The following is a 16311-nucleotide window of genomic DNA, read 5'->3' as shown; positions in this document are numbered from 1 at the left end:
TGGATGGTAATCCATCATGTGGACACTTGTGCTACTCCAATATGGAGACATCACTGAACCTAAAAAGAAAGAAAACAGACACGGAACAAAACTTGACACAGACAGTGTCTTGACTGAAATTGAAAAAGAAGCACTATCTATTATATGCACCCCCATTCAACTAAACAGTAAAATATACTTGAGCTACTAAACGAATTACTGTACTAACAATCACAATCATTTTTATTTCATGTTTATTAATAACTAATGCAGCTTATAATATATAACAAAACATTTATTGGGCTAATGAAGTAAGGTTTATTACACTTAGAAATCCTACAATTGATTACATTATTTGAAAATATACAATACAGACACTATATCATCACTGTAAACATGCCAAACTAAGGCCACAGTTTCATTATCTTTTTTCCTTAAAGGAACATACAACACATACTGTTTGCACCAAAGGCATGCTAAGAAATGTACAGGATAAGCTTTACCTGTAAGTTGCAAAACCTTGATGTCTGTGCAAACATTTGACATGAGTATTAGGTGAAAAAGTAACACTCTAAGGTAAGAGTTCCCAAGTGCAGTTCCCAGGTGCCACAGTTTTTGTGGTTTTCACTCCAACCACAGGCCATCATTACACTAAGTAAATACTTTTCCCCATATAACCATTTAAAGTATGATATGCACAGAATTTGTTACTCACTCTAGGATTATTAAAATTCATCTTATTTCTGAATACAGAACTACTGTCCCTTAAACAAATTAACAAATCTGAGTTTAACCATATGTAAAAGAAAATCAGTTATTTTGTGCAATTTGCACTCTTCTTAAAAATAGGCTTTTAAGATCTACTTACTAAGAATAAACGTATATACTAAAAATGGAAAGATGGTATAATTTTGAGATGAATATTATTCAAAAGAATCCAAATTTGCGTAAATAAAGGAACACACATACTACAGAATACTTAAATCTACAGCCTGGATGCAACTGCAAATAAGCTCAAAATCTATGGAAAATAAGATGTTACATTTAAAAACATTCTTTGATTAGTATCCACTTAAATAATAATAACCTCCTGATTCTGTAAGCACTGAGGACTGTGTTTGGGAACCAAACAAGGCAGAGAATTACCTTGCTGGTAAGGTGTTGCCTGGAACAAAGACACTAACAAGATGGCACAGGGCATACAGTCATGAACGTGCCTTGAAGAACTGCTTCTGGGATGCCTGCTTTCTTAAAGAGGAGGCAGGTGTGTTATTGTTAGAAATCATGTGCTGCCACCTAGTGAAATGAAGGACTCATATTGACTCCTGTAACCACCTTTCTTTCAGTTTGCCTTCTGTTAATTATTGGATACCACTCACAATGATATGGCATAACACTCCCTAGTAATTCCTGTCTGTCACCAAAGGAGTAGATATGTGTAGTGACAGTATGGGTTACACTCACTTGTAAAGCTCTCCCTTTGGGTCTGTCCCCAGGAATCGCTTACTGGTATGAAAAAGTGTACAAACACAAATCACTGATACTATGACAGGATAAAAGTTAAGCTTCAGTGATTTACTTGCTGCATATTTAAAGCTACACATTAAAATATCCTTTTAGCATGAACAAATTGCTGCAATATTTACAATCAAGACATACTGAATAATAATATACTGTACATACATGGGTTACAGTGATTGTAGCAGTATTATACATATATATATATATATATATATATATATATAATTATAATTATATATATATAGACCAGCAATTGTATAAAGATAATTTTTTACTTTAATAAAACATACAGTAAATCACTGCTGGGAATATTAAGCAAATGTATTAATTGCACTTAAAGAAAAAAAAAAGTCACAACTGTACTAATGATGCATATCTCCATTTTAAGATGGCTATGAATTCCCTTGGTTATTGTTTCAAACTACTGGTCACTTATGTGATTATCTGGAAACAGTTATGTCATTTAGCTAGGTTTTAGATTAGATAGTAGACAGATTTTATAGTAGCTGTAAAGGAGAAAAAACAACATAGTATTTCAAAGTAAATAAATAATAAAGCATATAAAGGCTGGAATGTGTTATACATTCTGCTGTACGTTGTATTTAAAATACTAACCTAGCTAAAAAGATTTAAATAAAACCCCATGCTGCATTGTATTTTAAAAACCTTTACATACACCTTTAAAATTATTAAGGCAATGAAGCATAAGAATACTAATTAGATTTCAAAAAATAAAATCATACTGCAATGCATGTTTTGTAAACAAATCCTACAAACTAATCAATTCCCTGTGCATTTTGTGCATTTTGTAATTGTTTTAAAAAATAATTAAAACAATAAAGCACAGCACTAGAACACATATGACAAAGCACATGCAAAAACTGACCCCAGACTGTACTTAAATACCTTTGTTCCTTTTTGAAAGGCAGCATGTCTCTTTAAGTTATCTTATTTTTTTTCTGGCAGTCATTAAATTACTTAAGTAACTGCCATCAAGTAATCATTCCTTAAAGCTTTTTAAAATATAATTCCAGGGACATGAATAACAATTTTTCTCAGAAAGTTCCAAGTCTTCGGTGTCTAAGAAAGGCTCAACAGGCTGACTTCATCAACAAACATGCTTCAGCAACGTCTTGATTTTGAGTGCTGAATAAGCCACTGTAGTGTAATATCTGAAAACACAAGTTTACAATACATAAGTAAAATACTCATCTTCCTATAAATTTAATAAAATAAATTGATGAGTAAGCATAAACAAATCATGGAGTTCCATATTATAAATGCAACACTGATTTTTGCTAACAAGTAATATGTTTTATTGTTGATTATGGAAGATAAAGCATACATGCAGTTGAATATATTTGAAGAATAAGTTACCCCGGCCACTAAAATATTTGGCAATATTGTAAAGTATTAAGAGGTTATGAGAAATCTTTTCAAAGCATTAAAGTGAATTTAGAGGACTGCATGTTGATAAGATCATCAAACCAGAAAATATAAAGCTGTACTAAAATTTGTAAAAAAACTGACAGGTGCACAACTGAATTAAAGTGCATGACCCTGAAAAGTTGGTAGGAATTCAACCATTACTGTAACCAAGTTTATATTACTAGTTTTTCAGGTTTTCAAAATCTTCCAGAGCATTTAAGGTAAATTTCTTTCAGATCAACAATGAAACAAACACTCACAGATAAAAATGTAAATACTAAGAAACTTTAAGATGCAAAATAAGGAGACTAACTTTATTGGGCAGTTTCTTTCAGTCTCTCATGACTGTCTGGGTAAAGAATTAGTTCTTATGTTATCACATAAATGTAATTCTGCTTCCTTCCTATCAGTGTTCTGAACAATGTTCCCTCTAAAGTATTTTTACATGCTTCAGAACACAACATTTTTACATTAGTACATACAAAAAAATAGTTAAGATATCCATCCCACTTGTGATCCACCAAATGCTTTACAACAGACAGAAATCCTCCTCCCAGAATTCAATTAGTAAAGTTTGGTATGTCCTTTCTGGCTCCAACTTCTGTGTGACCCTGCCTGGAATAAGCAGGTAAAGAAGATGTACGGATGGATGTAAAGCCCATAGGTGAATCCTTTGAAAACTGAAATTAAATTCATCCAGTTAGTTTGTTTCATTTGCTAGAAGTAAGATTTCAAATTAAACAAACTAGGGGGCACCGCCCCCTGCTCGTTTCGCTCACCTACCCCCGGGATTGGATAACCGGATATACAGTTTAAAGAGATTGTTATTTTCATGGGAATTGTTACATATGCATTATTTTCACTTTTACTTTAAAACTTCAGTTAAAACAATATTTGGAATTAACTTTTTTTCAAGATTGCATTGAATTTTGATTCTGTGTTGTTTCTTTCTCTCTAATACCGGGGTGTCAAACTCCAGTCCTGGAGGGCCACAATGGCTGCAGGTTTTCATTCTAAACATCTTCTTCATTAGTGACCAGTTTTTGCTGCTAATTAACTTCTTTTGCCTTTGTTTTAATTAACTTGACCTTAGTTGTTTCTTTTTCCTTAATTAGCAGCCAAACAATAATGAGACACAAAACAAGCTGCCACATCACCAGCTAACCACATTATTTGAACATAAAGGGTTTCAGTAACGTTGATCTCCAAGGTCACCAAGAACATTTTGATGGTGTTCTTAGAAAAAACAGAAAATCAATAGTTTTGAAAATGTCTGCTGTGGCTGAAGGAGAGCAGCAACAAGCCGTGGAATTAAATGACAGGTTTAATTAACAGCAAGAACTGGCTTCTCATTAAGGAACTGGTTGGAGTGAAATTGGTTGGAGTTTGAAGCCCCAGTTTAGTTGGTCATCTGTCAGCTCGTTTCATGTCTCATTTCTGTTTGGCTGTCATTTCATGAAGAAAAGAATCAATTCAGAGGACTGAATAATTAAAAACAAGACTATTAAAATGAAGGGAAAAGGAGTTAATTAGCTGTGAAAACTGGTCACTGATTAGGAAAAGGGTTAGAATGAAAACCTGCAGCCACTGCAGACCTCTGGGCCTGGAGTTCGACACCCATGCTCTAATAAATAAACCGACTATTTCAAATGTTTGTCTCTGTGATTTGTTAATTGTCAAAGCAAAAGCTATTCTCATGGGAAACTGTAAACGTTTTAATACAAATGGCATATCAAGATCTCCATTTGTGTCTCATATTATTCGCGGAATATATACTACATTACCTTTCTTGTCACCTGTTAAAATTTTACATGTTAGAATTGGTCGACCAATTTTTAATAAACTAGTCTTGTTCCATTAGTCTATCACTCATACATAAATTATGTAGTAACATTGCAATACATCCTTCTTTCAACTGTAATTCGGCAGGCTGAAGAGCGGACGGTGTTAATGGTTAAAGATATTCCATGGGATATTGTAAATTGATGTTTTCATCTTCCACACAATCACCACCAACTGCTTCAGCATAGTCTATTTCTATGCATTTAATCAATTTGACATGTAACCAAGTGACAATTTTCGCGTTAATGTGTTTGACTTCATTGTTTCTCACTGCCATATTTAGATGAATGGGTAATTCTAAACTGGATCTTCTTAAGTGTGTGTGTGTGTTCATAAGCAAGCCCTTTAATGGACTGGTGGTGTCCAGGTTAAGTGCCAGAATGCACCTGATGATCGTGGTCTTGTTTGAAAATAGTTGTAAGTAAGGCGTGACTTGAAAGAATCTCATGGCAAAAGTCTCCGTCTTCACGTGACTTGCTTCCAAAGGTTGTCAAGTATGGAGCGACTAGAAAGAATCTCATGGTAAAATTCTCTGTCTCGCGGGACTTCCTTCCAAAAAGTCTCTTCAAAAAGTCACGTCTTGACTCAGGATTAGTCTCATCTCGTCCCAAGATTTTTTTATTATAATAGAGAGAAATATTCATATTAATAATTATACAGTATATTCAAATATATTTAAATGTAGATTAAATACTCTGTGTACAACATATACCTTTTCTGTGTAGGCAAAGCATGAAGTGCACATGTGTTTTGAAGCTAGTATTTTTTGAAGGTGACTAAGTACATTTCATTAGCAGAGGAGTCTGTTCTTTTCTGTTCTCACTGATGTTCTTGTCCTGCTTGAGAACTAACTTTTTTGTTTCTGGATTTAATTTTTGCATTGTGCCTGATGCTGTCAGGTTAGGTTCTGATGGATCAGACAGATTCAGTAATGAATGGAAAACATCATTTGCTAAAAAAATTAAATCCATTTCCTTTTGGTAGTAACATTTGCAAGTCCAGAATGTGATGAAACAAATGACTTTACCTCTGATGCCAAAACAGGCCTATAGAGAGTGACATAGTTTTACATACCGCACTATTTAAAGAAGGAAGCGTTCAAGTTTCCCATGCAACACCATCCAAATGGGATGCACAAACCAGTGTATTTCTTCCTGTCAGTGCCAAGCCCAAATAAATGAGGAGGATTACAGTTGTGCTTGAAAGTTTGTGAACCCTTTAGAATTTTCTATATTTCTTCATAAATTTGACCTAAAACATCATCAGATTTCCACTCAAGTCCTAAAAGTAGATAAAGAGAAACCAGTTAAACAAATGAGACAAAAATATTATACTTGGTCATTTATTTATTAAGGGAAATGATTGAATATTACATATTTGTGAGTGGCAAAAGTATGTGAACCTTTGCTTTCAGTATCTGGTGTAACCCACCTTTGCAGCAATAACTGCAACTAAACGTTTCTGGTAACTTTTGATCATTCCTGCACACTGCCTTGGAAGATGTTTAGCCCATTCCTTCATACAGAACAGCTTCAACTCTGGGATATTGGTGGGCTTCCTCACATTAACTGCTCGCTTCAGGTGCTTGCACAACATTTCAATTGGATTAAGGTCAGGACTTTGACTTGGCCATTCCAAAACATTAACTTTATACTTCTTTAACCACTCTTTGGTAGAACAACTTGTGTGCTTAGGGTCGTTGTCTTGCTGCATGACCTACCTTCTCTTGAGATTCAGTTCATGGACAGATGTCCTGACATTTTCCTTTAGAATTCCCTGATATAATTCAGAATTCATTGTTCCATCAATGAAGGCATGATACACTTCCACAAACATGTGTTGTGAAGAGCAGACTTTGACAGATCACTGTTCTTTAAATAACACAGGGTGCCCACTCACACCTGATTGTCATCCAATTGATTGAAAACACCTGACTCTAATTTCACCTTCAAACTAACTGTAATCCTAGAGGTTCACATACTTTTGCCAGTCACAAATATGTAATATTCGATCATTTTCCTCAATAAATAAATGACCAATTATAATATTTTTGTCTCATTTGTTTAACTGGTTTCTCTTTATCTACTTTTAGGACTTGAGTGAAAATCTGATGATGTTTTAGAACATATTTATGCAGAAATATAGAAAATTCTAAAGGGTTCACAAACTTTCAAGCACAACTGACATCAAGAAGGGCATCCAGTGTAAAAGTTTACCAGATCAATATGCAGACAACAATACAGATCTCCATACCAGATCAGTTGAGGCCTGGGTTAACAATGACCGCCCACCAGCACTGTAAGCCAACAGGGTGCTGCCAGAAACTGAGCTAAATGGGCTACTGTTGGCTGAAGAAGGAGAAGAAGAGGGGGAAGGCGTGTCCAGAGGCAAGAGGAGAGGAGGAAGGTAAAGAGTGGAATTGAGGGTAGGAACTTTGCCAGTATGACAGGTAAGGGAAGAGAATTAGCTATGTGATGGAGAGAAGGAAGGTTGATATATTGTGTGGGTGATGTTTGGAGAGTCCAGCGCAGGGTCAACCCACGGAAAGCTGCAGGTCCCGACAACATACCAGGATGTGTACTCAGAGACTGTGCTGACCAATTTACAGTTGTTCTCACAGACATCTGCAACACCTCCCTAAGACAAGCCATTGTTCCTCAGTGCTTCAAAGCCACTACCATTATTCCACTGCCAAAGAAATCACCAACATCATCACTGAACAACTATCGCCCTATGGCACTCACACCCATCATGGTGAAGTGCTTCGAAGGGTTGATCAAAAATCAAATCACATCCAGACTGCCTGCTACATTTGATCAACTTCAATTTGCATACCGCCCAAATCGCTCCACTGATGATGCCATAGCAACTACACTCCATCTGACACTGGCTCATCTGGAAAATAAGAACAGTCATGTGAGGATGCTTTTAATTGACTTCAGCTCTGCCTTCAATACTGTCATCCCACAACACCTGGTAAAGAAACTGGAGCCACTAGGCATCAGCACCCCTCTGTGTAACTGGTTATTAGACTTCCTCACAGACAGACCCCAGACAGTACGTCTTGGAAAAAACACCTCTGAGACTACCATCATGAACACTGGAGTTCCCCAGGGCTGTGTTCTAAGCCCCCTACTGTTCACCTTGTTGACTCACAACTGCTGTGCCAATTACAACTCGAATCACATCATAAAATTCACAAACAACACAACAGTAGTGGGTCTCATCAGTAATGACGATGACTCCACATACAGAGAGGAAGTCAATCAACTCACTGCCTGGTGTGGAAAAAACAACCTGGTTCTGAATGTCAACAAAACAAAAGAGATCATTGTTGACTTCAGGAAAAAGCACATGCCACACCAGCCACTTACAATCCATGGGAACAGTGTGGAGTCAGTGAGAAGCACCAAGTTTCTGGGAGTGCACATTACAGATGACCTGACATGGACCACAAATACCACTTCTCTTGTCAAGAGGGAACAACAGTGACTTCATTTTCTCTGAAGGCTGAATAGAGCAAACCTTCCCTCTCCTGTCCTCACAACTTTCTACAGAGGCACTATAGAAAGTATATTGACCAGCAGCATCTCAGTTTGGTATGGTAGCTGCACTGTCGCTGAAAAGAAGATACTTTGAAGAGTGGTGAGGATAGTGGAGAAGATCATCGGGTCCTCACTCCCATATGTTCAAGAATTACACTACTCATGTTGCCAGAGCAGATCCATTAAGATCATAAAAGATCCCACACACCTGGCACATGGGCTGTTTGAACTTCTGCCCTCTGGAAAACATTACCGCAGTATGCACTGCAGAATGACCAGATATAACAGGAGCTTCTTCCCTCAGGCTATCAGAATACTAAACTCTGTTAAATAATCTTTGACCGTTTGCTCTCTGACTGTACACTTTATTACCACAAATAGGTCTTAAGTTTATATTATATTGTATTGTAATATTGTACAATATTACATTGTATATATTGTATATATTATGTATAAATATTGTATCCATATAGTGCAATAACATAATCACTGTGAAACGATGTGCAATATTTTCTTTCATATTATATTTCACCCACTGACTGGCTTACATTTATATATATATCTTTTGTATTTATTATTTGTACTGTGCTGACTTGTGCTGTCTTACGCTGTCTTACCTATTTTCCGTGTAAGAAGTGAAATGTTTGTAATGTCTGCATGTTGACTTACGTGCACTTGTCTTTTATACACGTCTTATATGTCTGCACATTGAGCCTGGAGAAACGCAATTTCGTTCAGCTATGCATCCGTTGTTGTATTGTTGTATGGTATGAATGACAATAAAGTTCACTTATTTACTTAAGAGACTAAATGGAAATGAAGACCAGACGGATCGGGAGTGAGCTCAGATTGTTTTTTATCATGGTGTGGATGGGAGTAGAAATGAGGTAGGGTTTATCCTGAAAGAACAGTATGTCATTGAGTGTTTTGGAGATGAAAACAGTGTTAGACAGAGTGATGATTATAAAGCTGGAAATCAAAGGTGTGATGATGAATGTTGTTAGTGCATATGCTCTCCAAGTTGGGTGTGCAATGGATAAGAAAGATTCCTGGAGATGGATAAAATCGTGGAGAGTGTACCCAAGGGAAAGCAAGTGGTGATTGTATCAGATTTCAACGGACATGATGATGAAGGGAACAGAGGAGATGAAGAGATGATTGGTAGGTATGGTGTCAAGAAGAGGAATGCAGAAGGTCAGATGGTTGTGGATTTTGTGAAAAGGATGGGCATGGCTGTGGAGAGTATGTATTTTAAGAAGTAGGAGGAACACAAGGTGATGTACAAAAGTGGAGGAAGATGCACACAGGTAGATTATATCCTATGCAGGAGGGTCAGTCTAAAGGAGATTGTAGGCTGCAAAGTGGTGGCAGGGAAAAGTGTAGTTAGGCAGCATAGGATGGTGGTCAGTAGGATGACATTGGAGATCAAGAACAGGAGGAGAGTGTGGCTAGAGCCATTGATCAAATGATGGAAGCTGAAAAAGGAAGACTGCAAGGTTGAGTTTAGGGAGGAGGTAAGACAGACACTGGGTGGCAGTGAAGAGTTACCAGACAGCTGGACAACTACAGCAGAAGTAGTAAGGGTGACACTGCAAGAAGGGTGCTTGGCATGACATCTACACAGAGGAGGGAGGAAAAGGAAACCTGGTGGTGGAATGGGAAGTACAGGAGAGTATACAGTTGAAGAAGCTGGCAAAGAAGAAGTGGGATAGTCAGTGAAATGCAGACAGGGGTACAAGGATATAAGACGCAAGGTGAAGAGAGAGGTGGCGAAGGCTAAAGAAAAGACATATGATGAGCTGTATGAGAGGATGGACATTAAGGAGGGAAACCTGTACCGATTGGCTAGATAGATGGACTGAGCTGGAAGGGATGTGTAGCAGGTTAGGGTGATAAAGGATAAAGATGGAAATATACTCACATGTGAGGAGTGTGTGTCGAGCAGATGGAAAGAGTACTTTGAGAGGCTGATAAATTAAGTGAACGAGAGAGAGAAGGTTGGATGATGTGGATAGTGAATCAAGAAGTACAACAGATTAGCAAGAGAGAAGTAAGGACTGCTATTAAGAGGATGAAGAATGGAAAGGCCATTGGTCCAGATGACATACCTGTGGAAGCATGGAGGTGTTTAGGACAGCTGGCAGTGGAGTTTTTAACCAGATTGTTTAATGCAATCATGGAAAGTAAGAGGATAACTAAGGAGTGGAGAAGAAGTGTACTGGTACCCATTTTTAAGAATAAAGGGGATATGCAGAGCTGTAGTAACCACAGAGGGATAAAATTGATGAGCCACAGCATGTAGTTATGGGAAAGAGTAGAGGAAGCTAGGTTATGAAGGGAAGTGACGATTAGTGAGTAGCAGTATGGTTTCATGACAAGAAAGAGCACCACAGATGTAATGTTTGCTCTGAGGGTATTGAAGGAGAAGTATAAAGAAGGCCAGAAAGAGAAAAGACATATGACAGGGTGCCCAGAGAGGAGTTGTGGTATTATATGAGGAAGTCGGCAGTGGAAGAGAAGTATGTAAGAGTTATACAGGATATGTACGAGGGAAGTGTGACTATGGTAAGGTCTGCTGTAGGAGTGACGGATGCATTCAAGGGATTACATCAGGGATTGGCTCTGAGCCCTTTCTTATTTGCAATGGTAATGGACAGGTTGAAAGATTAGATTAGACAGGAGTCTCTCTGGACTATGATGTTTGCTGATGACATTGTGATCTGTAGCGAGAGTACGAAGCAAGTAGAGGAGAACCTGGAGAGGTGGAAATATGCTCTAGAGAGGAAAGGAATGAAGGTCAGTAGGAACAAGACAGAATACATGTGTGTAAATAAGAGGGATGTCAGAGGAGTGGTTACGATGCAAGGAGCAGATTTGGTAATGGTGGACAAGTTTAAATACCTGGGAGGAATGTGGAAGAGAGGTGAAGAAGAGAGTGCAGACAGGGTGGAGAATAATGGCAGACAGGTATCAGTAACAGTGAAAGGGATGGTGTGCAGGAAAGCACTGAGACCAGCTATGTAATATGGGTTGGAGATGGTGGCACTGACCAGAAAGCAGGAGACAGAGCTGGAAGTGGTAGAGTTAAAGATGTTAAGATTTGCACTGGGTGTGACGAGGATGGATTAGCTGACATTAGAGGGTCAGCTCAGGTTGGACGGTTTGGAGACAAAGTCAGAGAGATGAGATTGCATTGGTTTGAATATCTACAGAGGAAAGATGCTGGATATATTGGGAAAGGATGCTAAGAATGGAGCTGCCAGGTAACAGAAAAAGAGGAGGCCTAAGAGGAGGTTTATGGATGTGGTGAGAGAAGACATGCAGGTGGTGGGTGTAACAGAGCAAGATGCAGAAGACAGAAGGATATGGAAAAAGATGATTTGCAGTGTTGACCTCTAATGGGAGCAGCCAAAAGAAGAAGGTGAAACTCCCCATGCAATTTTTTAAAATTTCCAGTCATGAGCAACACACAGTAAATCTATTCACCTTTAAAAATGAAGGTATTTAATTAAATTAAATAAACATTCCACTTAATAAGTACATTTTCAGGTGTGTTCTGTAATGCAAAAAATATTACATATTGCATAATATTAAGTAGTCAGAGGGTAATGTAACTGAAAATTTTTGCTCACAAAGAAAAATATATTATCCTGTTGATCAGTACAAATATGCATGATTAATTTTGTAAATGTTTTAGGAATTTTAAAAGACAGATATTATATCCATCTATCCACTTTATAAACCTGCTTATTTCAGTACAGGTTAATAGATACTGGAGCTTATTATGATTGGATTGTCAGCAAAGTAAGAACCAACCATTAGAGGGACTGGAATAAGAAATACAAAAAAAAATGAAAAATGAGCCAATAAACAGTGATACAACTGTAAAAAATAACTAAATTGCCACACAAATCATATAAATTCAGTAAAAACTAAATTACACATGTTAAATGCATTTCAAGATTTGAACCATTTAAATTAGTTACATATGTTGTCTTTCTCTTTACAAGATATTGAATAGCAGCAGGGACTGACATGAGAAATGCAATGCTGAAAATGAGCCAATAAACAGTAATGTCAAAAAATAGCTAAATTGCCAAACAAATCATATGAATTTAGTAAAAATGACACATATTAAATGCGTTTCAAGATTTGAAACATTTTATTTACCTATGTTGTCTTTCTCTTTACAAGATATTGAATAGCAGCAGATTTCTCTATCTTGAATTGCTACCAAGTTCCTGAAAAATGTCACAAGAATATTTGCAATTACACTTAACAAGAAAAACATGCTGTGGAAGTACCCACAATTTCTGTGCATTGCTGTAGGTGACAGTGCAAATATTAGGAAGATTTATAATACATCTGGCAATATGTTCAGTGTCAAAATATACTCTAAGCTGTTTGATAGAAGTGGTAATCTAAGTATACTGAGATTAGACAAAAAGTGAGAGAGAGAGACAGAGAGAATAGTGTGAGAACGGAAGACAGAATTTTACATGCCAGTGCAAGATACATTATGAAATCTAAATTATAAGATGCTTTCAGTTCAAAATGCCTTCTTCGGTGTTTGGGCTACTTACAGTTTTTCTATAAGTTCTTTTTCATCCAAAGCACCATTAATGTCCCTTTTGTTGCCTAAGACTAAAACCTGAAAATTGAATAGTTCATTATTACATAACATTTAAAGCAACACATGAACAGATTACATCACACACAATAGCACTTAATAATGTAAATATCAAAAGATTCAACTTTCAGAAGCTTTTGAGGAAACTTAAAATTAACTTATTATTTATCAAGTCTACTGAATATAATGCTTGTAGCTTCTTATTTAATATCCACTAGTAAATCACTGTGTGAGACGGGTAAGTTGCTCAAACTACCAGGCCTCAACATGTAGAAACAAGTAAACAATGTATCTGAAATTATAATGTACCTTTAATGTACTTGGCAATGTTGCTCGCTAGAGGTTGGTGAAATACTGTGCGTATTGCCATATGTTTGTTACAATGCATTGTAGATACACAGAAAACAAGTTGTTTTTTTTTTTTTGTTTCCTTTTTTGCATTTTTATGGCATGTATAGTTATTGGAATATATGCAGCTGTGGTATTGTTTATGGTGATTCATATTTGGGAAAATAATCAAAGGACAAGCATAAGTAAAAATCTTGGCTGATGTTGTCTTTCTCATTTGTCTGGAGTTGTAACACACTCCTTCTGACAAGATGTTTACTCTGTTTTTGATGGTCCAAAGTTAATCTCTTCATGAAATGTAAATCTGGACTAGCTGGCAAATAGAACTCTGTGCGCTAAAGAAAAGAAGGGCGAATGGGGTGGAGATGCGAAACAACAGAGGAGATAAATAACTGCTTCATCATTATTTGGGAATTCAGTGATGTCTGACATGTTTTGCTCGATATTAAAGTTTAAAGATATATTATGAAAAAAGCATGTTAATGATTGGTGTATGTAATGATTTCATGTAGCCCCAAGAATTTGAAACATACACTTATAAACTGCTCAAAAAATTAAAGGAACACTTTTTAATCTGAATATAGCAACAAGTCAAAGAAATGTCTGGGATATTGATCTGTTCAGTTAAGTAGCAGAGGGGGTTGTTAATCAAACAGACTTCATGAGGGTGGCCTGAGGGCCCGACGACCTCTAGTGGGTCCTGTGCTCACTTCCACCAAGAATAGAATAGAATAGCAGAAGTGGCAGGTACACCACTGCCGCCATATGCTTTTCACAGATGAGAGCAGGTTCACCCTTAGCACAAATGACAGACATGAAAGGGTCTGGAGATGCCGTGGAGAATGTTATGCTGCCTGTAACATCATTCAGCATGACCGGTTTGGTGGTGGGTCAGTGATGATCTGGGGAGGCATATCCATGGAGGGATGTACAGACCTCTAAAGGCTAGACAACAGCACCTTGACTGCCCAGGCCAACATCCGTCGTCTTATTAGGAGCATGCCCTGACGTTGTCAGGCATGCATACAAGCACGTGGAGACAATACAAGTATTGAGTACGATTTTGAGTTGCTGGAATAAAATTTCAGCAAAATAGACTAGTCTGCAACATTTTTTCACTTTGATTTTTGGAGTGTCTTTGAATTCAGCCCTCTGTAGATTGATAATTTTCATTTCCAACCAATGATGTGGCATCCTTTCGTTCCTAACACATTAAACTGTCCATATCAATATACAGTGGTGTGAAAAACTATTTGCCCCCTTCCTGATTTCTTATTCTTTTGCATGTTTGTCACACAAAATGTTTCTGATCATTTAACACATTTAACCATTAGTCAAATATAACACAAGTAAACACAAAATGCAGTTTGTAAATGGTGGTTTTTATTATTTAGGGAGAAAAAAAAATCCAAACCTACATGGCCCTGTGTGAAAAAGTAATTGCCCCTTGAACCTAATAACTGGTTGGGCCACCCTTAGCAGCAATAACTGCAATCAAGCGTTTGCGATAACTTGCAATGAGTCTTTTACAGCGCTGGAGGAATTTTGGCCCACTCAACTTTGCAGAATTGTTGTAATTCAGCTTTATTTGAGGGTTTTCTAGCATGAACCGCCTTTTTAAGGTCATGCCATAGCACCTCAATTGGATTCAGGTCAGGACTTTGACTAGGCCACTCCAAAGTCTTCATTTTGTTTTTCTTCAGCCATTCAGAGGTGGATTTGCTGGTGTGTTTTGGGTCGTTGTCCTGTTGCAGCACCCAAGATCGCTTCAGCTTGAGTTGACGAACAGATGGCGGACATTCTCCTTCAGGATTTTTTGGTAGACAGTAGAATTCATGGTTCCATCTATCACAGCAAGCCTTCCAGGTCCTGAAGCAGCAAAACAACCCCAGACCATCACACTACCACCACCATATTTTACTGTTGGCATGATGTTCTTTTTCTGAAATGCTGTGTTCCTTTTATGCCAGATGTAACGGGACATTTGCCTTCCTAAAAGTTCGATTTTTGTCTCATCAGTCCACAAGGTATTTTCCCAAAAGTCTTGGCAATCATTGAGATGTTTCTTAGCAAAATTGAGACAAGCCCTATGTTCTTTTTGCTTAACAGTGGTTTGCGTCTTGGAAATCTGCCATGCAGGCCGTTTTTGCCCAGTCTCTTTCTTATGGTGGAGTCGTGAACACTGACCTTAATTGAGGCAAGTGAGGCCTGCAGTTCTTTAGACGTTGTCCTGGGGTCTTTTGTGACCTCTCGGATGAGTTGTCTCTGCGCTCTTGGGGTAATTTTGGTCGGCTGGCCACTCCTGGGAAGGTTCACCACTGTTCCATGTTTTTGCTATTTGTGGATAATGGCTCTCACTGTAGTTCGCTGGAGTCCCAAAGCTTTAGAAATGGCTTTATAACCTTTACCAGACTGATAGATCTCAACTACTTCTGTTCTCATTTGTTCCTGAATTTCTTTGGATCTTGGCATGATGTCTAGCTTTTGAGGTGCTTTTGGTCTACTTCTCTGTGTCAGGCAGCTCCTATTTAAGTGATTTCTTGATTGAAACAGGTGTGGCAGTAATCAGGCCTGGGGGTGGCTACGGAAATTGAACTCAGGTGTGATACACCACAGTTAGGTGATTTTTAACAAGGGGCAATTACTTTTTCACATAGGGCCATGTAGGTTTGGATTTTTTTCTCCCTAAATAATAAAAACCATCATTTAAAAACTGCATTTTGTGTTTACTTGTGTTATATTTGACTAATGGTTAAATGTGTTTGATGATCAGAAACATTTTGTGTGACAAGCATGCAAAAGAATAAGAAATCAGGAAGGGGGCAAATAGTTTTTCACACCACTGTAGATATCCAACATGATTTTGTTTCCCATTGAGATCTGATGTGTTTTCAAAGTGCTCCTTTAATTTTTTTGAGCAGTTTATATCCAAAACATATTTCAAATATAAACATAATCTCAATTAGTATGACAACTTCCTAACAAACATAAATGCTTATTTCATAAGGATTCACCCAG

General features: G+C 37.4%; 1 protein-coding gene across 1 annotated transcript in view; it reads right to left on the bottom strand.

Moving 5' to 3' along the window:
* Positions 1-256: 256 nt before the first annotated feature.
* Positions 257-16311, bottom strand: part of LOC120533980 (ADP-ribosylation factor-like protein 8B-A) — a 52715-nt gene continuing 36660 nt past the window's right edge. Inside the window, exons 5-7 of the mRNA XM_039761156.1 lie at positions 12899-12966; positions 12486-12556; positions 257-2672 (exon numbers count right to left, since the gene is read on the bottom strand). Of these exons, the coding sequence (XP_039617090.1) occupies positions 2623-2672; positions 12486-12556; positions 12899-12966 (189 nt within the window). The 3' untranslated portion in view covers positions 257-2622. The remainder of the gene's footprint in view (positions 2673-12485; positions 12557-12898; positions 12967-16311) is intronic.

This window comes from Polypterus senegalus, chromosome 8 (genome assembly GCF_016835505.1).
Source record: "Polypterus senegalus isolate Bchr_013 chromosome 8, ASM1683550v1, whole genome shotgun sequence".
Lineage (NCBI taxonomy): Eukaryota > Metazoa > Chordata > Cladistia > Polypteriformes > Polypteridae > Polypterus > Polypterus senegalus.
This window is presented reverse-complemented; position numbering and strand designations above follow the sequence as displayed.